At 40.6% G+C, this 18,852-nt stretch overlaps 2 protein-coding genes across 5 annotated transcripts in view; both read left to right on the top strand.

Moving 5' to 3' along the window:
* LOC126377738 (facilitated trehalose transporter Tret1-like) overlaps positions 1–18,852 on the top strand; it is a 214,370-nt gene that overhangs the window by 64,466 nt on the left and 131,052 nt on the right. Inside the window, exon 4 of one of the 2 annotated variants that reach the window (XR_007567977.1) lies at positions 1,834–1,851. The exons of the other annotated variant lie outside the window; for it this stretch is intronic. The gene's annotated coding sequence lies outside the window, so the exon portion shown is untranslated. Of the gene's footprint in view, positions 1–1,833; positions 1,852–18,852 lie in introns of those variants that run through there. 2 annotated transcript variants of the gene reach the window in all.
* Positions 5,168–18,700, top strand: LOC126377741 (facilitated trehalose transporter Tret1-like). Of its 3 annotated transcripts, none has more exons than XM_050025551.1 (4): positions 5,168–5,331; positions 14,785–14,834; positions 15,814–15,943; positions 16,939–18,700. In XM_050025551.1, exons 2-4 carry the CDS (start codon positions 14,814–14,816, stop codon positions 18,279–18,281), a joined length of 1,494 nt encoding a protein of 497 aa, XP_049881508.1. In that variant the 5' UTR covers positions 5,168–5,331; positions 14,785–14,813; the 3' UTR covers positions 18,282–18,700. The 3 variants fall into 3 exon arrangements, with proteins under 3 accessions (XP_049881508.1, XP_049881509.1, XP_049881507.1); XM_050025552.1 differs by lacking the exon at positions 5,168–5,331 and adding an exon at positions 13,106–13,183; XM_050025550.1 differs by lacking the exon at positions 5,168–5,331 and adding an exon at positions 13,178–13,286.

Raw genomic sequence — 18,852 nt, 5'->3', positions numbered from 1 at the left:
TAATTTTTTTTTCTTTGTTTTGGTTTTCCCCGAATGGCAAGGCAAAGGGAACAATCTCCTTCCACCAACGACTTATGTATTTTTTTCTTGATGATAATTATTGAAACCATAAAAGGAAGATGAAATACTGGCAAAGATCTGTATATCATACAGCCTTGATTTTATTTGGTGTTACTTCTCTCTAGTGTATGTAGTGTATGTAGTTAATGCCCTATGCGGCAAATCTACAATAAGTCACATAAAAAAAAACTTAACATAAATCATCACATTTGGTGTAGTATAACACCCACTCGTCGCCACGTTAAGCCGTTGGTCCCGGTTACTACTTACTGATGTAAGTACGTAGCCGTTACATGGCTCATGTCAGGGGCCTTTGGCGGCTCAATAGTAACCCTGACACTAGAGTTGATGGGGTTGGTAATCCACCTCAGAACCCACACGATAGATGAAGATACGTTTTAATACAGGATATGTTAAGCCTTAAGTAATTAAATATTATTTATTCCGTCACGATTCTTAACGGCAATTGTATCTTAGATTTCATTGTCTCGAAGTAATAAAGGCTTAGTCACCATTTTGTAATGCAAATTGAATTAAAAAATAAAATAAAGTGCATTACCTAGTAACCAGAACGTGTATTTTAATAGTTTGGTTTTTTTAACACCTCATTCGCTTTGTGGCTTCTTTTTTTTGTCGATCGATAGCGATAAGCGCTGAATGAAGGTCCATTTTTCCGGCCAAGTAGTTAATGCCATTTGCGGCAAATCTACAATAAGTAAAAAAAAACCGGCGGGGTCGGTATCGGGTTCAATAATGCACAGAGCCTCACCTGACATTCAGCCCCGCGTGCCCTGATACCTGTACGCGAGAGGAGCTGATGAATGTCACCGAAAATGCTGTCCAGGTGGCAAAATACTGGGCTGAAAAAATCTGAATGCCATCGAAACGACAAGAAGAAGAAGACCCTGGATTTCATACAAATCGCCCATGCTCCCAGCCCGCTAGTTATCTCATTCAGCGCTTATCGCTATCGACCCACCAGGGTCGATTAATTCTTTCAAATATTATCCTCTCAGACGACGCCCTGAGCCGAGGTTCACGCTCAACTTGACACCCTCAGGCCTGTTGTCTTAAATTTTGTACCGGGTGAGAGCCTTCAGCGCTCCCCATTTGTCCGGCCAAGTAGTTACTGCCATCTGCGGCAGATCTGAAATAGGTCACGTCAAATAAATAATGTAAAGCAAATGTGGGGGAAGACCGTCTGGGCTAAAAGACCGTCTAGTAGTGGCAATAACTTCTTGTTTATTAAAAGATTATGGCGCTTTACCTCATTTAATTTCTAGACTTTCAAATATAATCAAGTTTATCTATCATACCGATAGCATGACTTGCTCTAAATACAGGGTGTTAGTGACATCGTAACGAATACTGAGGGGGATGATTCAGACTGAGTTATTATCTAGTGGAATTTTCCGTCGCAAAAGTCATGTTTTTTTGTATTTATTTTTAACTTTTGCAATGGAAAATTCCACTTGATATTAACTCAAAATAATGAGTTGAATCACCCCCCTCAGTATTCGTTACGATGTCACTAACACCCATACGTACTTGTATGGCTACATGTACGTACTTCTACGGGGTGTAAGTGATTTTGTAACATTGTAACTAAAACTTTGAGGGATAATATGATTCTGAGTTGATATCAAGTGGAATTACCTGTCGGAGAATCATGAAAGTTTTTGTGTCCTTTTTAATTATTTTCAGTTCCTTCACTTTTGCGACGGATAATTCCACTTGATAACTACTCAGAATCATGGTCTGAAACCCTCAAAGTTTTCGTTACGATGTCACTAACACCCTGTATAATATCGTTTTCAGAAAATCCATTCAAACTCAAATATTAGAACAGTATGCCGGTCTTGTATGTATGCCAACGCAACTTCCTGATAACACACAATACCTAGTATAAAAAATTGCGGACAAAAGCATTAGGCATAACAAATTAAATGGTAAATTATTTCCCATACTGAGGTTATAGGTATACTTATGACAAAAAAAACACTGTACGTGAAAGTGCGCGTACGCACCCGACCTTCGATATGGGCGTGTTTTATTTTTTATTTCCTCGTAAGTATTGTCTCCTCTCGTGGTCTAGTAGTTAGAACATTCGGCGTGGAGGTCCGGGTTTGAGCAGTCAGGTGATCAGCCTGTAATGTCCTGACCAAACTAGGGATCATAAAGTGATTTTTGTGATATGTCCCCACCGGAATTCGAACCCGGGACCATTGCATTGTCAGAGTCAGGTACTTACGTACAGTCTTGAGTAATATCATGTACCCACATTAGAACCCTGTCGTATTATCATCATCATCAGCCCGTTAACGTCCCCACTGTTGGGGCACGGGCCTTCCCTATGGATAAATTGATTTGATTTGATTTGATGGATAGGGAGATCGGGCCTTAAACCATCACGCGGGCCCAGTGCGGATTGATGGTTATTAACGACTGCTAATGCAGCCGGGACCAACGGCTTAACGTGCCTTCCGAAGCACGAAGGAGTTGGAGATGAAAACTTCTTTTTTTGTGGTCACCCATCCTATGACCGGCCTTTGCGAAAGTTGCTTAGCTTCAACAATCACAGACCGAGCGCGTCTACTGCTGCGCCATCGAGCTCCTCGTACTACTTATCATATTTGTCATTTAAGGGCAGTTTGTCAACAACGGTGACAGTTTAATTTGTCAAAAAAGTTAATGTGACATGGTGTCAAAGTGTATACATATTAGGACTCGTGACCGTACAGTACAAGTGAAATCGTCCTATTACAAAAGTTATCTTCCTCCCTATTTTTTTTTTTTTTTTTGACGTGACTTATTGTAGATTTGCCGCAGATGGCATTAACTACTTGGCCGGACAAATGGGGAGCGCTGAAGGCTCTCACCCGGTACAACGTTTAAGACAACAGGCCTGAGGGTGCCCAGTTGGGCGCGAAACCTCCCTACCTTGATCCCGCATTCACAAGGTCCGCTTACCTAACCTGAAGATTTGAAAGAAAGAAAGAAAGAAAGTATTTGACATCATTTAGAAGATTATGATTAAGTACCTAAATGATAAAAATGTCTGGTAGGTACTACCATGGAATTTTAATGGAATTTACTACTTATAAAATGACTTCGATACCCGATTTCGATAAAAAAAATTGTATTAAGTAGCTATGACAATTAACTAGGTACGTGCGTAATCAAGTGTAGGTAAGTGATAATATTAGGTAGGTACACGCATTTTGTTGGCAAGAAAAAACTATATTCAATTATTTTTTAAACACGACGCGTCGGTCTTTGACTATACAGCCACAACGTTTTCAATATTATATACGTATAAGTAGATCTCTTTTTTTTTGCACCACCCAAATCCCCTGGTAGTTGCGGCTTCCGAATACATCCCGCTTAGGGACGGTACTGAAAAGTATCGGCGTCCGAAGGACGTAATATACGATCCCGACGACCCGATTGCTCTAGCCATAGAGGCAGCCAATCAGCTCTCGACACCAAACACTTCAGGACCCCGATACCGACCCGCCGGCGTGGTCGACGATTTCCCTCAATCAGTGCTTATCGCTGTCGACCCGCTAGGGTCGATTAATTCTTTCAAATATTTTTCCTCTCAGACGACGCCCTGAGCCGAGGTTCGCGACCAACTGGGCACCCTCAGGCCTGTTGTCTTAAACGTTGTACCGGGTGAGAGCCTTCAGCGCTCCCCATTTGTCCGGCCAAGTAGTTAATGCCATCTGCGGCAAATCTACAATAAGTCACGTGAAAAAAAATAATTAAGTATATCAATGTTTTCATGCATTTATTTATTGTATTTGCCACTAAAATTATAAGAGAAACATGTGTTATTTTTGTTGGAATGACGACTTCATTCACTCACTTCCATTCATTCTTCGTGTTTCCACTCTACGGCACAAAAAACATAGACATTGTAGACTTTCTGTTAAATTTACGAGTCTCAAAATAAAATTTAATTTTAGATGACCGGAATGCCAGAATTGTACTTTTAACTAAACTAAAATAAAAATTAGGTTTCCTAAGATACATTTAGGTTGAAGATAGTGTCTGCAGGAATCGGCACCATTGTACGGTCACGAGCATCAATAGGCATACATTTTAGTACCATGTCACATTATTTTTTTATATCAAATTGCACTGTAAGTCTCACTAAATGTCAAATATGTTAGTGCGACAGGGTCCTTAAGTGGGTACATTATATTGCTCATGACTGTACGTAGATACCTAAATGGGTATGTCTTTCGATAACGCACAAAGCAGGGATTTCATACAAAACCCTGCGCCACGCTCTTAAGTAGTAGTTATCCTTCTTCCTCTATCGTATGGGTTGTGAGGTGGATTACCAACCTCATCAACCCTGGTGTCAGGGTTACTATTGAGCCGCCAAAGGCCCCTGACATGGCTCATGTAACGACTACTTTAAATTAGTAAGTAAGTAGTAACCGGGACCAAAGACTTAACGTGCCTTCCGAAGCACGGATCATCTTAGTTTTTGGACAATCAGGTGATCAGCCTGTAATGTCCTAACCAAACTAGGGATCACAAAGTGATTTGTCCCCACCGGGATTCGAACCCGGGACCTCTGGATCGTGAGCACAACGCTCAACCTCTGGACCACGGAGGCCTGTGTTTTGATATTGTTTAATCTTTAAGTATGTTTTTGCTAGGTAAGCGTGATCCACCTTAGGCCACATCGTCACTTACTTGACTTGCCCTTTAAAGGACTCCAAAGTACTACTTAAGTAAATTTTCTCCATGTAGTAGAAAATGTATGCATGAAAAGCTCTAGGGATCACATGAATTTTGCGACATGTCCCCACTGGGATTTGAACCCGGGTCCTCCGGATCGTGAGCCCAACGCTCAACCACTGGACCAGGGAGGCAGTTAAATAACAATATTTCATAAATAAAATAAAAATAAATAAAATAATGTTTATTGTGATACACAAAAATAAGAAATAAATAAGAGCCATTCATTTCCTAGGTGTTCGCATGTGACACGTACATATACGACCAGGCCAAAGTCAAGGTTGCACTGAATGCTGAGCACTTTAAATTGGCACACAACCATCATAGTAGCTTAGTAGACGGGGTGCTCTGTTGCAGTGTTGAAGATCAACACAAAAGTTTCAACGATTTATTTTGATCAATCACGTATTTAAACAAATTATTTTGAATGAAGAATAACGTATTCGCGCGAAGTTCAGTGCTGTGATTTCCGTTAAACGTGAATTTGGTTTGGTTTCCTTCATTTTTTTCTTTAAAGTGAGTATTAATCATCATCATCAATTTAAGAGCCACGCTCTTGTCGGTGCAGCATTTTCCATGCTACTTTTTAGGGAAAAATAGGGCAGTGGTTTCCCTCTTGCCTTCCGCCGCGCAGTACTCTGAGTATTAATATGCTACTTTAATTAACGAGTAGGTTATCATAAAATAATTAAGTAATTATAGCATAAATTATCCTGTTAAATATATATTTCTTTAACGTAACTAACTAGTTAAGAAAATAAAGAGCCAAATTGCAAGAACCTACTTATTCCAAATTCAAAATTCTATATTCACTTCAAATAGATTTTTATTAACTGTGGCAAATGCGCAAACCGCGCGAAGCTAAAACCTGAGAAAAAAAAAATTGTGAGTTTTTGCACATTTAGCTTATTAATCTGTAGCTTTTCATGCATACCGGGTGTTAGTGACATCGTAACGAATCTGAGAGGGATGATTCAGACCATGATTCTGAGTTAATATCTAGTGGAATTTTCCGTCGCAAAATTCATGAAATTTTGAGTTTTGTTTTTAATTATTTTCAATTCCATATTGTGCTTTAAGCTGCATAGAACCCAAATTTCAATAAAAAAAACAATAATGACAAATTATCGAAAATCTTCTACTTCACGGAGAAAATTAACTTAAGTAGTACTTTTGAGTCCTTTAAAGGGCAAGTCAAGTAAGTGACGATGTGGTCTAGGGTGGATCACGCTTACCTAGCAAGTGCATACTTAAACAAAGAGTAAACAATATCAAAACATAGGCCTCCGTGGTCCTGCGGTTGAGGGTTCACGATCCGAAGGCCCGTGTTCGAATCCCGGTGGGGACAAATCACTTTGTGATCCCTAGTTTGGTTAAGACATTACAAGCTGATCATCTGATTGTCCAAAAGTAAGATGATCCGTGCTTCGGAAAGCACGTTAAGCCGATGGTCCCGGTTACTACTTACTGATGTAAGTACGTAATCATTACATGAGTCATTTCAGGGGTCTATGGCGGCTCAATAATAACCCTGACACCAGGGTTGATGGGGTTGGTAATCCACCTCACAACCCACACGATAGAAAAAGAAGCTCAAAACTTTTTCACACATCAGTCATTATCTCGAAGAAACTGACTCACGATACGTACAGTAATGGGGTGAGCAGAGCCAAAACAATCAAAGCCAATTTACAAGTTGCTAACTAAACATAACATAACATAAGGGGGGTTAAAAAGGTCATCATCATCATCATCACCAGCCCATTAACGTCCCCACTGCTGGGGCACGGGCCTTCCCTATGGATGGATAGGGAGATCGGGCCTTAAACCACCACGCGGGCCCAGTGCGGATTGGTGGTTATTAATGACTGCTAATGCTGCCGGGACCAACGGCTTAACGTGCCTTCCGAAGCACGGAGGAGAACGAGACGAAAACTTCTTTTTTTGTGGTCACCCATCCTATGACCAGCCTTTTGCGAAAGTTGCTTAACTTCAACAATCGCAGACCGAGCGCGTTTACCGCTGCGCCACCGAGCTCCTCGAAGCAATTCACCTAAAAAAAGCAATATCACAATGTGACATTTGCGCATATAAAAATAAGTGCGCAATGCAAACAAATGTCAAATAACAATATTGCATTTTTAGACATGAATTGCTTCGATGTTGCCTTTTTAATCCCCCAAGCTCACAACTTTATTTCGATTGGGGTAGTAACCAGAAATCAGAATCATTTATCCAACGTAATTATCATGGATAAACTCGTTGAAGGTCAATGTAACATTTTTGAATTTACGTTATTTCGCAAGGTGTTATGGCTGAGGAGAAGAAATGACAAGAAACTGCAACAGCAACACATCTTTTAAATCAATGAGGGTACATTGCAAGTTATTTAATAACTAGAGGAACACATTTGATACCAGACATTTTTATCATTTAGGTAATCATTACTCTTATAATAAGCTTTTGTACATAAAGTAAGATTCACATGATTTGATTTTTATTTAATTTCTGACAAATTAAAAATATTATCTGGTTCCTATTTTATTGTAAAAACATAAATATACACAACCCCAAGAAAGACGAATTTAATTTACTTCATCTAGAATTTTGAGTAGCAATTTTATTAGTCAGAGGTACATCCATAGCAAGATGAACTAAGTACCCACGCCTCATCGAGCTTTCTGTTAAACCAACGTGATAGGCAAGCCGTATCGCCAACCTTTTTTTTGACGTTACTTATTGTAGATTTGCCGCAGGTTTCATTAACTACTTGGCCGGACAAATGGGGAGCGCTGAAGGCTCTCACCCGGTATCGCCAACCACTTATTGCTAACTATTATGTCCCTATTCTGCTAACGTAGACGCATTATGCAATGTTCACATAGCGACTGGCACGACAACTTGCCCGGTGCTATGTAAACGAAGCATAAGTATGTAGAATTGTAGACGATTGTTTGTACAAAGATTGAATTCTTGTTTTATACTTACCTACTTACTCATTTGAACATTCTCTCAACATTTGCGCAAATAATGGATGCTTGTTTTCGCTGCCTTTCGATAAATAATGCTTAAACTATAAATTATGAACATATTTATTTTATTGTGGAAACGGTTGAAAATATTATTCAATGCGATTATTTAGTCTTGTTTTTAATAGGCTAGTTTCCAACTAGTCAAATCAGTTACTTTTTACACGAAATTACTATGGAATTTGTATGAAAAAGCAACACAGACACGTCAAACTTATAACACTCCGTCGTTTTTGCGTCGGGGGTTAAAAACATACGTATTAAGTATGTAGAGTTTAGGTAGAGGCCAGGTCAAAATTAAAAAAGCAAAAAGGTGTTATTTGAATTGAAATTGCGCATAATCAAAATGTTTTTTTAATGAGGAAAGATAATCTGAACTAAAAAAAACTTAGCATTCATATTTAAAAACTATAATAACTCGAATCATAATTATGAATCACAGATGCATTAAACGTTTAATATTCAGATTTGATTTTTGTAGCTAATTGATTTCTTAAAATATATTTTATAAGTATACTTAATAGGAAACACTTCTTCTACTTACGGCCTCTGTGGTCCAGTGGTTGAGCGTTCGACTCATGATCCGGAGGCCCCGGGTTCGAATCCCGGTGGGGACATATAGCAAAAATCACTTTGTGATCCCTAGTTTGGTTAGGAAATTACTGGCTGATCACCAGATTGTTCGAAAGTAAGATGATCCGCGCTTCTGAAGGCATGTTAAGCCGTTGGTCCCGGTTACTATTTACTGATTAAGTGAGTAGGTAATCATTACATGAGCCATGTGGGACGATTCTAGGTTTACAATACAGTCCGCTTTACCACCATTTCGAAGGAGTTTTATTCACACCGAAGTTTCACCGCCTTCAACACCCATCCCGTATAACAATAACCTCCTTTATTGAAGTCGGTTAAAAAATCCACTCCTAAGTCACCAACGCATAAAGTACCTTAAATCTTAACCAAGTCACGTGCATATAATCCTTCAAACTGGACTTTCTCTTTATAACACGTGCGCAGGCGCACTGTTGCATTCTATGCACTTTCTCGGCGCACCCCTGCGTATAAGTTAAACAGCTAATCCTGGTATTAAATAGATCTTACATAACATAAGCTTACGACTCTATCCCAATTGGGGTAGTATCCCAGTTTGGGTACAACTGATGACACTTTTCATTACAACAAGGTACAATTACAACTTCCACCCATCTTCTGTCGTGTGGGTTGTGAGGTGCAGTACCAACCTCATCAACCCTGGTGTCAGGGTTACTATTGAGCCGCCAAAGGCCCCTGACATGGCTCATGTAACGACTACTTACTTACATCAGTAAGTAGTAACCGGGACCAACGGCTTAACGTGCCTTCCGAAGCACGGATCATCTTACTTTTTGGACAATCAGGTGATCAGCCTGTAATGTCCTAACCAAACTAGGGATCACAAAGTGATTTTTGTGATATGTCCCCACCGGGATTCGAACCCGGGACCTCCGGATCGTGAGTCCAACGCTCAACCACTGGACCACGGAGGCCGTTATTCTTCCACCCATTATTATTCTGATCAAATTAAAGAAAAGCAATATAGGTAGCAACATGGTTCTTTACATAATGTGATCCAAATATCAAGCAACATACATACATAAACTGCCTATATATATACGTCCCACTGCTGGGCACAGGCCTCCCCTCAATGGACCGGAGGGGGTACGGAGCATACTCCACCACGCTGCTCCAATGCGGGTTGGTGGAGGTGTTTTTACGGCTAATAGCCGGGACCAACGGCTTAACGTGCCCTCCGACGCACGGAATCATCTTACTTTTTCGGACAACCAGGTGATTCAAGCCTGAAAAGTCCTTACCAAACAAAGGACAGTCTCACAAAGTGATTTCGACAATGTCCTCATCGGGAATCGAACCCGGACCTCCAGATCGTGAGCCTAACGCTCTAACCGCTAGACCACGGAGGCTGTGACTTACATTATATTTTTGAATAATTATTTACCCCAGCAATGAGAAAATAGGTAATCATCACTTTAAAATTGAACAACGCCATCTATCGTGAGTTTGGGGAACGTCGATTGGAAAATCCCTCATTGGTATAAATGTTAATCCATACCTGAATGGGATATCTACGCACAAACTACTTGAACTTTGAAAATTGCTTCAACGAAATTGCATTTACTTATAAAATACGAACTAATAATCCATCATAAAGGCAACACGAATAAAACATAACCTTCTTTTTTGAAGTCGGTTAATAAAATAAACTAAAAGCAAAGTTGATGGTAGGGCTGGCAGAGGAAGACCGAGAAGGACTTACGATGATCAAATTGGAGATGTCCTTAGAAAAGGTTCAATACGATCTACTCTGAACCGGCGTGCGTGTATGAAGCGATTGACGAATGTGGAGGAAGCAAGAGAAGTGTGTCAGGATCGAAGCAAATGGAATTCTATAGTCTCTGCTTACCCCGGTGGGAAATAGGCGTGAGTTTATGTATGTATGTATTAAAAGCAAATGTCAGTAACCAGTTCATGAGATTATGCTTACCTATACTTTTATTTTTAGCGCCCCCACTTAGCCGCCTGACTACAACTCTGGTCGAATGTGTATTTTGGTTTTTTTTTTATATTTATTTGTCATTTTGTGTTTTGTAGAAGCCACGCCATGATAGGCCAGTGGAAAGAATACTTGACTCTTTTTTTTTTATTTATCTGTACACAATAAAACAGACACAAGAAATATACAAAGAAAACAGATAGTACAGGCAAGCTTATCTCTAAACAAAGAGATTTCTTCCAGCTAACCTACGTGACAAGAGAGACTTTCAATGTATAATATTATATAGATAGACATACATACGCGTACAAATTATTTAGAAATTACTTAATTACTTATACTAATATAAAACAAAATATTAACCTAAACCTACAAACCACATTTAAATAAATTATATATTATATAATATATATTTCATAAATATAATATAAACATATTATATTTATGAAATACTCTTATGACTCTTATTGTGAGTTCGCAGGTTCTAATCCCAAACCTAAACCAATGATTTACGAATTTGTTTCCAAATTCATGTTTGGATCATAAATGATTATCACGTGCTCAGCGGTGAGAACATCGTAAGGAAACCCACATTCCCGAGAAATACGTTGCGGAGGTAACCTAACCTCGCCGGTTAAAGCCGGTGTTTTCGTTTTCCCTTCGCGGGTTGGAAGGTCATGCAGACAGGCAGTCGCTTCTGTAAAAAACCGGACCTGTCATATCGTGGCTCAAAGACAAGAGCGTAGCTCTTAAACTGATGATGATGATGACTTTTGCGACGGAAAATTCAACCAGAATCATGATCTCAAACATCCCTCAAAGTTCTAACACCTTGTATATGATCCACACAGTTTTAATATATATAAGTATATAAGAACATTTATTTATTTGCCATACATAATAGTACCTGATTGTCCGAAAAAGTAAGATGATTCCGTGCTTCGGAGGCCACGTTAAGCCGATGGTCCCGGTTCATCATCACCAGCCCATTAACGTCCCCACTGCTGAGACACGGGCCTTCCTTATGGATGGATAGGGAGATCGGGCCTTAAACCATCACGCGGGCCCAGTGCGGATTGATGGTTATTAACGACTGCTAATGCAGCCGGGACCAACGGCTTAACGTGCCTTCCGAAGCACGGAGGAGCTCGAGATGAAAACTTTTTTTTATTTTGTGGTCACCCATCCTATGACCGGCCTTTGCGAAAGTTGCTTTACTTCAACAATCGCAGACCGAGCGCGTTAACCGCTACGCCACCGAGCTCCTCAAGGTCCCGGTTATTAGCCGTAAAAACACCTCCACCAACCCGCAGTGGAGCAGCGTGGTGGAGTATGCTCCATACCCCCTCCGGTTGATTGAGGGGAGGCCTGTGCCCAGCAGTGGGACGTATATAGGCAGTTTATGTTATGTTACATAATAGTAATAATGAGTTAACTCATTCACTGGACATGTTTTCCAGAACATGGCCTAACAGTCCGTCCATCATTTTTATTACGACGGGATCCTCAATCTAGCATGCGCGTTTATGTATGACAATAAAAAATACAGATAACTCCAAGGGCTAAGCTACGTAATGTTGCCCATTGTTTAACTAGGCAGCGTAAATTATATCCCACTAAAAACTTTACTGTTAAAACGTTGACAAGTTCTCTCAGACACAAAATTGTTTGACGTAAGTCAAAAAGATTATAATATGTAAGTAAGTGAACTCTTGTTGCAGGTTAACTCGAGGTTTAGCTCTCTACCTACAGTTTAAAATTATTCAACCTGTCAAATTTTTTCAGTTTGTTTTCTGATCACTTCGACACTGGCAGAATGGTCGTATTCCTAAGCGACCCATTGCCATAACAAAAAAAAAAAAAAAAGTAAGTGAACAGGGCGCAAGTGACGAATAGGTACTGAGGGGAATGATTCAGGCCATGATTCTGAGTTGATATATTGGTTCATGATTTCTATTTTCTATTTAACTTATTTATGAATTTTAATCATGAAAAACGTAATATAATAAGTCTGACATTTTATCATGTTTTTCTCAAGTCGCCGAGTGCTTTTTCATACAAATTCCATAGTAATTTCGTGTTTTGTAAAAAGTAACTTCTTCTTCTTCTATCATGTGTTGTGAGGTGAATTACCAACCCCATCAACACTGGTGTCAGGGTTATTATTGAACCACCATAGGCCCCTGACATGGCTCATGTAACGACGAAGTACTTACATCAGTAAGAAATAACCGGGACCAACGGCTTAACGTGCCTTTCGAAGCACGGATCATCTTACTTTTTGGACAATCAGGTGATCAGCATGTAATGTCCAAACCAAACTAGGGATCACAAAGTGATTTTTGTGATTTGTTACCACCGGGATTCGAACCCGGAACCTCCAGATCGTGAGCACAACGCTCAACCATTGGACCAAGGAGGCCGTAAAAAGTAACTGATTTGACTAGTTACTTAGTTGCCTATTTAGTACTGAAGGCATATCACCCTTATTACTATCATTTGTGGGGTACGGAAACCCTATTTCGTCCGGCCAAGTAGTTAATGCCATCTGCGGAAAATCTACAATAAGTCGCGTCAAAAAAAAGGAGCGCAAGGTATACGTGCCATAGTTCGAGAACTTGTCCTGCGCACTGCCGCGCGCTGCACCTAAGTTTATTATTGTTTTGTACGCAATCCTAATTAAGTCTAGAGCATCAGTTATTGTAGGAACCTTCCATGGGAAGTGACGTGTTGTGACATAAGGAGAGTGATATGTATTTGTGACAAAAACGCAAAAGTATCTTTAAGTGTAAGTGGTCTTGGAAGGCTGGCCGGAGCAAGCACTGGGGAGAGTCCTGGAAGAAATGGAGGAGGCCTTTGCCCAGCAGTGGGACAGTTTAGGCTAGATAAGTGTAAGTGGTAGCTAGGGTTGGAAGAGGAAGACCTGGGCGGACATACATAGATCAGATCCGGAATGTTTTAAAGATAGGCCAGGTCAAGAGTACTGTAAACCGGCGAGCATGCATGAAGGCTTTGATGAGAGTGGAAGAAGAGAAAGTGGTGTGTCAGGTCGTAGTGTTGGGTCACATACCTCCGAAAATGTATTTCTGAATGTGAGTTTCCTCACGATGTTTACCACTAAAAAAAATACTACTAAAACTCCACTTGATATCAATTAAAAATCCAATTCAATCAATTTCAAATTTTAAGTTTAAGTTGTTGGTTTGTTTTAGTTTTTAGTTTATGGATCATCTGTAAGAGCGATAGGCTGATCCCCTATCACCATACGGTTTATCATTATCCACCTTAGGACTATGTATCAAAAGTGGCTGCAAATAGTTTCTTGATTGTTTGTAGTTCTGCCCACCCCTTCGGGGAATACGGGCGTGAGTTTACGTATGTATGTATGTATGTAATTTTAAATATACATGTTGATTAAATGACATAAAAACATTAAATACATTTAAAATCACGGTTTGAAAGTTCGAATCATCCCTCAAAGTTTTCGTTATGATGTCACTAACACCCTGTAATTATTACGTTCTTCGGTTACTTACTGTTATTATACCGAAACGGTGTGATCACGTGAATATAGGCTACATAAGCCATCTTCGGGCGCATCAGGGTCGTGCCGACTAGGGGCCGAAGTGGTCGCCATGGGCGAAATCGATCGGAGATTATCATCATTATAAGTACATTCATGAGCAATATAATGTACCCACTTTAGGACTCTGTCGCACTAACATATTATTTAACATTTAGTGAGACTTACAGTTCAATTTGTCAAAAAAGTTAATGTGACATGGTACCAAAGTGTATACATATTAATGCTCGTGACCGTACCACCACCGGTATGAACTTACGAATTTACTTAACGTCAAAAGTCAAAACACGAAATTACTATGGAATTTACTTGGTATGAAAAAGCACACTGTTACGTTATAAAAAACGTGACAAAATGACGATTTATTATTACGTTTTTCTTTATTAAAATTCATAAATAAGTTAAATAGGAAAACATCCGGAAAAGTGGGCCATAATTACATCTGAATGGTCCCCACAAGGTCGTCGACGTCAAGGTTGACCACGACGACGGTGGAGGGATGATCTCGATGCCTTCCGGCACACTTGGCAAAACGATGCCCAAGACAGGGAGGGTTGGAAAGAGAAATGAAAGGCCTTCGCCCAGCAGTGGGACATTAATTAGGCTACAGAAAAAAAGTTAAACAAGGAAAATATTTTTCGTCAGTTTTACGTCTGTCTTTATTTAGTATTAATCAGAATTTCATAATTTATCTTTGACCTAAAAAACTACCCAATTCTTGGCTCGCTAATTACTCTAACCAGACGGGTTGGTGAGGTCGGCCCTTGACCTTACAAGAAAAATTAACGTCATTTTTTATTTTTCAGTTTCTCACGCTGCATGACGGCTAGGAAAGATGGGGCCTTTTATTAAACAGGTTAGTGCACTTTTAAGTACGAAAATAGAAAAAGTTAAAGCGGTTTTGAGTCTAAAGCACTTTATAATGTTTTCTTTTTTTTTCTTATTTTGTTGTTACGTCGTTGTCAGTCTTAAGTAATATTAGCACTCAGAAATATTCTATAGATGACATCGGCGTTCATAGATTTTGCAGCCATTTCCTTGACAAGTACGTAGTCTCAGGATTGTGGTCCAGTGGTCGAGCATTGGGCTCACGATGCGGAGGTCCCGGGTACGAATCCCGGTGGGGACATATCACAAGAATCCCTTTGTGGTTCCTAGTTTTGTTAAGACATTACAGGCTGATCACCCGATTGTCCGAAAGTATGGTCATCCGTGCATCGGATGCAGGAACGTTTAGATGAAATTGCAGTGGTCAACCCAACCCAACCTGTCGCCCAGGGGGCGATTCCTAGGTGGATTGAATTGTTAGGTGGAATACCAACCTTATCAACCCTGATGTCAGGGTTATTACTGAGCGCCGTACGCCCCTGACATTTCTCATGTAACCACTACATACTCATGTAAGTAAATATGTTGAACAGCAACTCTTCGCTTCCCAGCACGGCTCATCATGGTGGGGAGCGAAGAGTTGCCGTTCTATACGTCATCATCATCAGCCCATTAACGTCCCCACTGCTGGGGCATGGGCCTTCCCTATGGATGGATAGGGAGATCGGGCCTTAAACCATCACGCGGGCCCAGTGCGGATTGATGGTTATTAACGACCGCTAATGCAGCCGGGACCAACGGCTTAACGTGCCTTCCGAAGCACGGAGGAGCTCGAGATGAAAACTTTTTTTTTGAGGTCACCCATCCTATGACCGGCCTTTGCGAAAGTTGCTTAACTTCAACAATTGCAGACCGAGCGCGTTAACCGCTGCACCACCGAGCTCCTCAATCGTTCTATACGTATAATTCCTCATTCTACGATTAAAGTCTACCATCTTATGTTCCAGTCGTGGGTGGTCCTGGGCGCAGCGCTGAACATCGCGGGTCACGGCTGCGCACACGGCTACCCCGCCGTGCTGTTCGCGCAGCTCAAACACGGACCCATACTTCTCACTGACCATCACACCTCCTGGATAGGTAACGACGTTTGGTTTCTATATTCATCATCATCAGCCCATTAACGTTCCCACTGCTGGGGCACGGGCCTTCCCTATGGATGGATAGGGAGATCGGGCCTTAAACCATCACGCGTGCCTAGTGCGGATTGGTGGTTATTAACGACTGAAGCATGGAGGAGCTCGAGATGAAACCGTTTTTTTTGTGGTCACCCATCCTATGACTGGCCTTAGCGAAAGTTGCTTAACTTTAACAATCGCAGACCGAGCGCGGTTTATATACTCTTTTGGTTTATAGTTGATAGCTATCTATCAACCTCTAAACATACTTAGAATAAAGAATAATTAATACTAGAATAGAAACTCTCAGTATGTCATGGAAGCAAGCCAAAGAGGCTGCAAAAGCTAGCGAGGAGTGGATATCTGTTCTACATCCTGACAGAGGATAAAAGAATTAGAACAAGAAGAATATATATCTTTTTATACTTATACATATAAATATATATCTTCGCCTCTGTACCTTCCTCCCATTATATGCCGAGAATGTTCAACCCTCGGAGGAAGATATATGTATTATTATTATTAATAGCCCTCAATGTCCCACTGCAGGGCAAAGGCCTCTCTTCCCTTCTTCCACTCTTCCCTGTCCCCAGCTTGCTCGCGCCACCATATATGTATAGAATAGAATAATAATACTACGGAACCAGCCTCTCTGCTCTAGTGGTTAGAACATTGGGCTCACGAACCGGGTTCGATTCCCTAATCGGCGATGGGGGTTTGGCTAGGACATTGCAGGCTGAACTATCGTATAGAATTGAAAATAATTAAAAAAAAACATGAATTTTGCGACGGAGAATTCCACTTGATATTAACTCTGAATTGTGAACTGAATCATTCCCCTCAGTATTCGGTACGATGTCACTAACACCCTGTATAGTTAGAGGAAGCGAAACGCAACACACGAGCCAGATACTAAGCAGCTTTTCTTGTACCTACTTCTTTTTCTTTCAATTTCAGCATCAGCAGTTGGAGCTATGGGCATCGTGGGCAACTTCATCTCACCAATTTTGATGACCAGATTTGGACGACAGAAGGCCCATTTACTCAGCACCGTCCCTGCCTTACTGGGGTGGGTAGTCTTCGTATTAGGAAACAGCGTTCCTGCCTTCCTCTTCGCCAGATTGCTCCATGGTCTAGCCTTGGGCTTAAGAACCCCGTTAGCTGCGATATTGGTAGCAGAATACACTGACCCAAAATACCGAGGAGCCTTTTTGGGAACCTTCGCTATTTCCTTAGGCCTTGGTATATTTTTGTCACATATTTGGGGAGCGTATTTGACATGGAAAATGACTTCAGTCGTCTGCGCTATGTTTCCCTTAGCGGCTATGGCGATAATAAGTTTGTCACCAGAGTCCCCTAGTTGGTTGGTGTCTAAAGGCAAGTTCGAAGAGGCAAAGAAGGCTTTTAGATGGGTCAGAGGAGATGGACAAGAGCAAAGAGAAGAATTACAAGCGATGATAGAGGCACAGAAGGAAGAAATGAAGAGTTCTGAACAGAAAAGATTGGAGGAAACGAAAACAATCACATGCAAAGGGGTCGTCAAGACTGTGTTGGATTCTATTAAAGAAGTGCTCAGGATTTTCAAGAAGAAGGAGTTCTACAAGCCAGCGATTATAGCAATAACTATGCTGGTGATCTTCGAATTTGGAGGTGCACACATGGTGCCGGCATACGGGAATTTAATACTTCAATCAGTTTTGGACAAAGACAGCATAGAAGATGTCAATTGGCAATTCACTGTGATTGACCTCTTGAGGACTGTTTGCGCTTTCCTAGCCATATTCCTGTTGAAATATTTCAAACGAAGGACTATATTGTTTTCCAGTGGTATAATGACAGTTTTATCATTAACTTCAGTGTCTGCGTTTGTCTACATGAGAAGAGCAGAATGGTTTCCTAATACCTGGTTCATAGACGCTATACCAATGTCTTTGATGGTGTTGTACACATTATCATTCTGTTTAGGTTTAGTACCATTAAACTGGGTTATATGTGGTGAGATCTTCCCATTAGCCTATAGGAGTTTAGGATCGACGTTATCTACTTCATTTCTGACTCCATCTTTCGTAGTGTCTATGAAAACAGCGCCTCATATGTATAGGTCAATAGGAGTCGAAGGCGCGTTTTTAGTTTATTCAGCATTATTAGCTTTAGGGTTAGTCATAATGTATGTTTTATTACCAGAAACAAAGGATCGGACTTTGCAAGATATAGAAGATAGTTTTAAAGGTAAAGTGAGGGTGGACTCTGAAGTGCAAGCAAGATTGATCGAGCATAAAGACATAGTGATTGTTAAATAGATTTAGGATCAAATAACTTTTGTCAGCATCGCATCGCACTTTGCTATCCTTCTGTCCTTTTCAGTTACTTCTTATCGTGTGGATTGTGAGGTGGAATACCAACCATCAACCCTGGTGTCAGAGTTATTACTGAGCCGCTAATGGCCCAATACAATTATGGTACAAATTAATACAATGTAGGATATCTATCTTATACCTACCTACTACAATTTATATATATGTATTGTCTTCTTGAAAATAAATAGGTAAAATTAAATATACTTTTATAATTAATACTTAGATCTAAGTAAATTTAACACTGTGATAAACTAATAACATACATAAACTGCCTATACGTATATACGTCCCACTGCTGGGCACAGGCCTCCCCTCAATCAACCGGAGGGGGATTGGAGCATACTCCACCACGCTGCTCCAGTGCGGGTTGGTGGAGGTGTTTTTACGGCTAATAGCCGGGACCAACGGCTTAACGTGCCCTCCGAAGCACGGAATCATCTTACCTTTATGGACAATCAGGTGATTCAAGCCTGAAAAGTCCTTACCAAACAAAGGACAGTCTCACAAAGTGATT

This window comes from Pectinophora gossypiella, chromosome 24 (assembly GCF_024362695.1).
Source record: "Pectinophora gossypiella chromosome 24, ilPecGoss1.1, whole genome shotgun sequence".
In the NCBI taxonomy this organism is placed as follows: Eukaryota; Metazoa; Arthropoda; class Insecta; order Lepidoptera; family Gelechiidae; genus Pectinophora; species Pectinophora gossypiella.
The sequence above is the reverse complement of the archived record's forward strand: the minus strand, read 5'-3'. Positions and strand labels throughout refer to the sequence as shown.

What these genes read in the sequence shown, in the direction of transcription:
- LOC126377741 (XM_050025551.1), top strand. Translation starts at nt 14,814, where the DNA reads ATGGGGCCTTTTATTAAACAG. An exon ending in TGGGGCCTTTTATTAAACAG is followed by an intron (nt 14,835 to 15,813) that starts GTTAGTGCACTT and finishes CTTATGTTCCAG; the next exon opens with TCGTGGGTGGTCCTGGGCGC. An exon ending in CCATCACACCTCCTGGATAG is followed by an intron (nt 15,944 to 16,938) that starts GTAACGACGTTT and finishes TTTCAATTTCAG; the next exon opens with CATCAGCAGTTGGAGCTATG.